Source organism: Medicago truncatula, chromosome 1, assembly GCF_003473485.1.
Source record: "Medicago truncatula cultivar Jemalong A17 chromosome 1, MtrunA17r5.0-ANR, whole genome shotgun sequence".
Lineage (NCBI taxonomy): Eukaryota > Viridiplantae > Streptophyta > Magnoliopsida > Fabales > Fabaceae > Medicago > Medicago truncatula.
In genome coordinates, this window is record NC_053042.1 from 52,071,420 (window position 1) to 52,079,865 (window position 8,446).

The following is an 8,446-nucleotide window of genomic DNA, read 5'->3' on the forward strand; positions in this document are numbered from 1 at the left end:
ATCCAAATATGCATCATTTTATATTCAATTCACTTTTACTTTAACAGCTTAGAACCAAAAACACACACAAAAAATGCTAATTTTTTTGGGTCCTGCTAACCAGTGCCCCTGAGGCATTGGTTAAGCATACCATAAAAGGGAATTATTACCATAAAAGGAAACTGTTTTTGACTTTATTATCAATTAATTACATTATTTCAATACATTAACTTTCATATAATTTTCTTTTTCACATCCTTAACCAGTGCCCCGGGAGCACCGGTTAGCATTTTCTCTTTTTTTTAAAGGACAAAAAGTGCTATTTATTCACTTTCATTGTGGCGTTTGCATGATAATCAAACTCAGACATTTATCATAAAGGTGTGGGCGCCTCCATACTTACAGCTATAGGAAATAATTACTAGATTTTTTTTTTTTTTTTAAAGGTAATTACTACTAATTAGTGGGCCACACTATTGCTTTTTTCTTATATGCAGTAGACAAAATTGGTGTTCCTTATCGACAAAGGCTTCACTTACCATTAAACTTTTTCTTCCTGATCTTCTATATTGTATATTTTTGTTGAGTAATCCTAACTTGTTTCTTAAAAGCGCATGCTGGAAGCCAGGATCTTTTTATTTTATTTTTTTTATGATATTTTCAATTTTTTTCATTTAAAGAGATGAAGATATACAAAATTTCAAAAAATGTAAAAAATAATTAATGATAACAAGACCTATATAATGATAAGACAACAAACTATTTTTTTGATGTATCTATTTTATTTTTGTTTCGGAGAATAGATATATCTATTTTTAAATGACATTCTTAATTTTTTCTTTATAATTGTATAAGATCATCAGTCGCATTTTAAGAAATCTATAAGTAGTAATTATATATATATATATATATATATATATTTTGAAGAAGTTAAACTAACCCATTTAAATTGATACGGGGAAGAATCGAACCTGAGACCTCGATGAAGAGCACGTTCCCAAGGCAATACCACCGAACCAACCCAAGTGAGTTAGTAGCAATTATATATTATAAACGATAATTATTAACCTTAAAAAAAACAGAACTTTTCAATAAAAAACTTATATCTTTGGTATATTATTAACACCTGCTCAAAACACACATGTTGGCATTTCATATTTTTGTTTAAAAAAACTATATCATATTTATTAAATCCTGAGGAATCCTATTTATTATCGTTAATTTGTTATCATATTCTTGGACAACGTGGTATCAATTTCTTTTAAGGGATTGTGAGAAGTTTTCGGTTAACATTAAAAACTTAGATAACCATCATTACAAATTTATCCTTAAAACCGTCAAAAAAGTTATCCTTAAAGTATGCAACAATGTGCATCTATGCATTGTTATTTGATTTTGATGACAAAGTGACAATTATTTAAAAGATTTAATCTAATTAATTTCTTTATTTATTAGACTAGCTACAATGGGGTGTTGAATATGAGATTCAACATGTTGAAGCCTTGCAATGGAGGGTGTTGAAAGAAGGAAAAATCTGAGTTGGAGGAGGGAAGTGATGAAAGAGTTCAACAAGTTGAATCCTGCCACGGAGGACAGGTGGCGCGCGCGGATTTGTTGTGCCAGGCGCGTGCGCTACACGCGCGGAAGGAGAGAGTGGGCGACGGCGACGCGGAGAGAGAAGAGAGGAAATGGATAAAGCAAGACACATGGCATTATGTGATTGGCTGCTTGGATTTTTATCTTCTTAATAATTTGGACTCAATTATTTCATTGCAAATAATTTTTTTTTTTTTTTTTTTTTTTACTAAAATTCGTAATTTTTTTTTCTCTATAAATAGAGACTTGGATCATTTGATTTGGACGCAGAAAAAAAATCAAGTTTTTCACTCTCTTAATCTTATCATTAGCTTTGTATTAGCCTTTCTTTTGAAGTTTTAGTGTTTATTTAGTGAAATGGATCCCACTAACAATCAATTCAACACCCAAAATTCTTCTGATTACCATTTTAGCTACCAAAATCCAAACAATTATCAACACCCAAATCAATTTCCCAACCAACATCCTCAAAACCCAAATCAATTCCCCAACCAACATCCTCAAAACCCAAATCAATTCCCCAACCAAAATCCTCAAAACATGTCTAATTTTGGTTTTGCCTCAAATTTCAATCACCCATCCTCTGTTCCAAACAACTTTAATCCATATTTTAGATCTATGATGGGATATCCATCTCAAACACCCCCATTCAATGGTTATATGCCAATGGTGAATGAAAATTTTCAGAGTGTTGGTGAATATCCTGAATTTTCATCACAAATAAATCGTGGTGGAATGACACGAGATAATGAAGTTGCTCCAACTCCAGAGGATACAACTCCAAAGAGCAAGAGAAACCAACAACCATCATGGAACACTGAACAAAATTTGGTGTTAATTAGTGGGTGGATAAAATATGGAACATGCAGTGTTGTCGGAAGAAACCAGACAAGTGAAGCATATTGGGGTAAAATTGCTGAGTATTGTAACGAGCATTGCTCATTCGATTCTCCGCGCGATGTAGTTGCATGCCGAAACCGTTTTAATTATATGAACAAATTAATAAATAAATGGGTTGGTGCTTATGATAGCGCTAAGCGTATGCAAGGAAGCGGTTGGTCGGAAGATGATGTTTTCAAAAAAGCTCAAGAATTATATGGATGTGGGAAGAATGTTCAATTTACTTTAATGGAAGAATGGCGCGCTCTCCGAGATCAACCACGGTATGGTAGTCAAGTGGGAGGAAATGTTGACTCAGGAAGTAGTGGATCTAAGAGATCTTACGAGGACTCTGTAGGATCTAGTGCTCGTCCAATGGGTAGGGATGCAGCTAAAAAAAAAGGAAAGAAGAAAAGCAAGGGCGAGACATTGGAGAAGGTGGAAAAGGAATGGGTTCAATTCAAAGAATTAAAAGAGCAAGAGATTGAACAATTGAAAGAGTTAACTTTGGTGAAACAACAGAAAAACAAGTTGCTGCAAGAAAAGACTCAAGCTAAAAAAATGAAAATGTATCTAAAGTTAAAGGACGAAGAGCATCTCGATGACCGGAAGAATGAGCTGTTGGGGAAGTTGGAGCGTGAGCTGTTTGAAAATTAATTTTAATCAAATATTTGTTTGTATTCCGTCAACATTATCAGTGTTGTCTAGTCCTGACTGTTTGCTTTAATATTTGTCAGTGTTGTCTAGTCCGTAGTGTTTGCTTTAATAATTATCAGAGTCTTGTGTAGTCCTCACTATTTGCTTTAATAATTATCAGAGTGTTGTCTAGTCCTGACTGTTTGCTTTAATATTTGTCAGTGTTGTCTAGTCCGTAGTGTTTGCTTTAATAATTATCAGAGTCTTGTGTAGTCCTCACTATTTGCTTTAATAATTATCAGAGTGTTGTCTAGTCCTGACTGTTTGCTTTAATATTTGTCAGTGTTGTCTAGTCCGTAGTGTTTGCTTTAATAATTATCAGAGTCTTGTGTAGTCCTCACTATTTGCTTTAATAATTATCAGAGTGTTGTCTAGTCCTCACTGTTTGCTTTAATAATTATCAGTGTTTGCTTTAATACAATACAATAACTTATTTCGAATCCGTTAGTGTCGTCCACACAATGTACTTATATATAGGGACTCATGTCTACTTCCAATATCACAAATCTCATTCCTATCTATTTCCAATATCACAAATCTCATTCCTATCTATTTCCAATATCACAAATCTCATTCCTATCTACTTCCAATATCACCAAAGACTATCAATGGATCCTTTTGATATCGAAACCTACAAACAAAAACGTGATATTGAAGACACTTATATCGTCAACCGATTCATTCAGCGTCGAAAAGAATTAGAGGAAGGTAGTGGATCTCGTAGTAGAAAATATCTAAATAGAGATCATGCAGCGGCAAACCAAAGACTCATTGACGACTACTTTGCCAATGAGCCTACATATGACGATGCAATGTTTCATCGTCGGTACCGGATGCAAAAGCATGTTTTCCTTCGAATCGTTGGAGACCTTTCAATTACTGATAACTACTTCACCCAGCGAGTTGATGCCGCCAACAAAGAAGGTATATCACCGTTAGCAAAATGTACCACAGCAATGCGAATGTTAGCATATGGCGTGGCAGCAGATGCGGTCGATGAATACATCAAAATAGGAGGTACTACAGCATTGGAGTGCTTACGTAGATTCTGTAAAGGAATCATACGATTGTATGAGGAAGTGTACCTGAGAGCACCAAACCAAGATGACCTTCAAAGAATACTGCATGTTAGTGAAATGCGGGGGTTCCCAGGGATGATCGGGAGCATTGACTGCATGCATTGGGAGTGGAAAAATTGTCCTAAAGCATGGGAAGGTCAATTCACCAGGGGGGATAAGGGAACCACCACAGTTATTCTTGAAGCAGTTGCATCTCATGATCTATGGATCTGGCATGCCTTTTTTGGATGTCCAGGAACGTTGAACGATATCAATGTTCTAGACCGGTCACCGGTGTTTGATGATGTGGAACAGGGAAAGGCTCCACGTGTGAATTTCTTTGTGAATCAACGTCCCTATAATATGGCATACTATCTAGCTGATGGTATCTACCCTTCTTATCCAACTTTCGTCAAATCAATTAGACTTCCTCAAAGTGAACCTGATAAGTTATTCGCAAAACATCAGGAGAGCTGTCGGAAGGACATCGAACGTGCTTTTGGAGTGCTTCAAGCTCGATTTAAAATCATCCGTGAACCAGCTCGCTTGTGGGACATAGCCGATTTGGGTATCATCATGAGGTCATGCATCATATTGCATAATATGATTGTTGAGGATGAACGCGATACATATGCTCAACGTTGGACCGATTTTGAGCAATATGAGGGAAGTGGATCTAGTACAGCGCAACCATACTCGACCGAGGTGTTACCCACTTTTGCAAATCATGTGCGTGCTAGATCCGAGTTGCGTGATCCAAATGTTCATCACGAATTGCAAGCAGATCTAGTGAAACACATATGGACAAAGTTTGGAATGTTTCACGATTGAAGATGATTTGTATCGTACTAAGTAAATTACTTGTGTGTTGTGTGCTTGTTTGTTGTCTTGCATTTTAAGCTATTTGTGTGACCCGTACTTAGTTTGTTGTATTGCATTTTATTTATGTTAAGAAAATAAAAATAAATTATTTAAATAAATTTTGTTTTTACAAAAAAAATAAAATTGTTAAGTGTTTCTTCATTTTAATTTAATTATAATCGATAATTGTAATTTTATGTAATTATAAAAACAAAAATATAAAATTAAATAAGAATAAGAAATAAAAGGTGGTGGGGTAGGGTGTTGAATGAAAAAACCATTGGAGAGGTAAAAATTGAATGGGTGTTGAATTAAGAGAGAGAAAATGATGTGGAGTGTTGGGAATTGAAAAAGTGGGTGTTGAAGGTTGTTGAATATTAGTTACCATTGTAAATGGTCTTAGTACTATTACTTTCAAATGTAGGATATGGATAGAATAGAAGGATCACTTTTTCAATCCAATTCAATTGCAACCTTCTACAAGTGAAGCTACAATAGTTTTGCTAACTTTACACTTACTTTTCCCCTTCTCATGAACTTAAGCTCTCGCGTACTGTCATTATCAATTAGGATGCTGGTTTACAATAAGTGATCTAAGTGAGTCCAGCTTGGACCCATAACATTAATCATGGCTTGATGAATTGATGGGAGTACAATTTGATTGACTTTGTAAGTATTTCCATAAGCTCCTCCAACCGCTGACTTGAATTATTATCATCAGCAACATTTTAATTTATGTTTTTAGGTTTAAAAATTTATATTTAACTATATGTTTAAAAATTGTAATTTTTTTAGAGATTCTTATAATAAATTTTTAAACATTCATGCAATAACTCAATATAAAATACAAAGGTTACTCATAACTTGATTTTAAGTAAAGAGCAAAAGTGTGAATGGAAATTTTTTGAGAGACGAGAGTCAAAGAAACATTATAGGTGGATCAAAATAAAAAAGTTGAAATACTTATATTTTTTTAGTGGTGTCTGGAGTTCGAACCACAAAACTTGTATATATTATACATCGTCTTAATCAACCGAGCTAAGTTCACAAGGACAAATATTTTATATTTATATGAGCAACATGCATATTTAACCAAATATTTTTATAACAACAATTAACTTTAAATCACATTTTTTTTGGTAAAAAATATTCAATCCACGATTTAAGAAATAAATTTCCAGTTCTTTATAACTCTAAAGGTCAATGATAGTTAAATTAAAGTATTTGTTTTTAATTTTATGATTCTATAATATGAAAATTTGCAATAAATGACCTATTTGAAAATTTGCAATTTTGACCTAGCTTACTTTGACCATATTTTTCTACTAATATACATAGATAAATAATATCATATAAGATATCATTAGATTCGTCTCGATGAGTATTTTCAAAATATCAAATTTTCATGATTTTTTTCTAACATATTATTCAAGATATTTAAGCTCAAAATTATGTATCGAAATGCGTAATGGAGTCAACTGTGTCATTTATTAAAGGACGGAGGGAGTATTATTTTCATTAAAAATTAAATTCAAATTCTTTCAAAAGATTCATCCTAAAAAATTTGTTCATTGAGCACTTAACTAATGCTATTGTTATTTTAGCTGAATATATGTTGAAGAATTGCACGTGAAATTGTGAATACCTATATCCTTATTAAAGAATCCAAGCTGGCAAATAGGGGACTTGCAAGGCACCTTGTGTTATAAGTTTCTCAAAGTATTTTCAAATGCTACAGTAGCTACTCATTATAATGCTAAAGTAGTAAATATCACTTGCGATACTTTGGATCTGGAGCAAATATAGAAAATACAAGGAAAAAACTACAACATGTGTCACTAAAAAAAGATTTTTTCATAAAATAAATAATTTTTGTTTGGAATATTTATGTCAGCGTCTATGAATATCATGACATACGCTGTTTCTGGTAAATTTCTAGGACCCAACTAAGTGACTCAGATATATAAATTCTCTTTTATAAAAAAGAATAAATAGATTCTAGGGATTGTAGGCTGTGTTCGTAATTGCATTTGTAAAATCACTTAATAATACATGTTTTCAAGCATGTGGGCAACATATATTTTTTTGTTAAGATAATAATTTTATTTGCAAGAGGATGGTGTCTTAGTCCAGTGTAAAAAAGATTTAAGTAGTGATATTTGAACAATTCTTTTAGTATAATTTTTGGGACAACTTTGCTGTGTTATCTTTTTATTGGTTAAAAACAATAGAGAGAAAAAGAAAGAAAGAGAATAAGAAGATAATGTGAGTATGAGAGAGAAGTTTGTACAAAAGTTGTACAAAAATGGTTGTACAATATAATTTCTCAAAAATTTACAGCATCATACAAGGGAAATATGTGTAACTCATCCCAATTCACAAATTGCGCATCATATCTTCTTTTATGATATAGAACATGTAGGAAATCGAAATCGAAATCGAAATTTATACAGTCTTATAGTTTTCCTCTCTTTTACTGTTTCAACAAATGCATGTTGATACTCTCTCCAAGTTGATGAGAATGAGATAGCTGCTAAACATCCAAAAAGAATTAATATTTTTGTCCATTTGTTGCTACTATGTTTCTTGTGTTTGACTAAAACAGCAAAATAAAAACATCCATGTTCTACTTCTACTAGGAGTATAGTTTATGTAGTGGTAATATATTATAATAAAGCGTGGTGTCTTGTTTTTGGGTCCCAAGCCATATGCCACTTTCTTTGGTCTACCAAGCAACCTTACTCTTTACGCACACAAAGGCACGTGCAATACAGATTTGGGTTCATAAAGAAATATATCATGACATGGAGATATCAGAAATGAGCACTCATATGTAAGAACGTAGTTAAACCGAGTCATCTTCTTGATTGGTGTGTGTGATCAGTGGTGGGCTCAGCTTTACAACTAATCTTAGAACAAGATGAAGAACAGGGACAAGAAGAAGAAAAATATCTCTTTTAAAAAAGTGGGATGTGGTCAACTTTTTCTACATCATCTTCTTCATTTTTTTTTATTTTTTTTTGTTTTACACATATATTGTTAGTTTTGTAGTTTCAAGTTTTTTTTTTTTTTTTGAAAGGATAGTTTCAAGTTGTATAGCGGTCAAGTCTTATGTATGAAGAAAGTGAGGGACCAACATGGTTGGGTTTTTGAGTGACATAATATGATTTCAAAGTTTCAATGATGGCTAGGGGAAATAAAATCATACATAGTTACTTGATATTTTTGCACTCACTGTTTTTTGTCACTAAATAAAGTGACAAATAATAAGATCTGAAACTCCTTCAAAAAATAACATCCGAAAACTCATAATAAACCAGAAATATTAAATGAACTTTTTTTTTTTTTTTTGTGGTGGTTGTGATTTGAATTCCGAA

The 8,446-nt window shown here is 32.8% G+C and overlaps 2 protein-coding genes across 2 annotated transcripts; both read left to right on the top strand.

The window, feature by feature from the left end:
- The first annotated feature begins 2,196 nt into the window (after positions 1-2,196).
- LOC25485361 (glutathione S-transferase T3) lies at positions 2,197-3,111 on the top strand. The gene has a single exon (XM_039831435.1). The coding sequence runs from the start codon at positions 2,197-2,199 to the stop codon at positions 3,109-3,111; it is 915 nt and encodes a 304-aa protein (XP_039687369.1).
- Positions 3,112-3,983: 872 nt separating this feature from the next.
- LOC112418974 (uncharacterized) lies at positions 3,984-5,504 on the top strand. Its single transcript, XM_024775593.2, has 2 exons — positions 3,984-4,968; positions 5,494-5,504. The coding sequence occupies exons 1-2, from the start codon at positions 3,984-3,986 to the stop codon at positions 5,502-5,504; spliced, it is 996 nt and encodes a 331-aa protein (XP_024631361.2).
- The last annotated feature ends 2,942 nt before the right edge of the window (positions 5,505-8,446 follow it).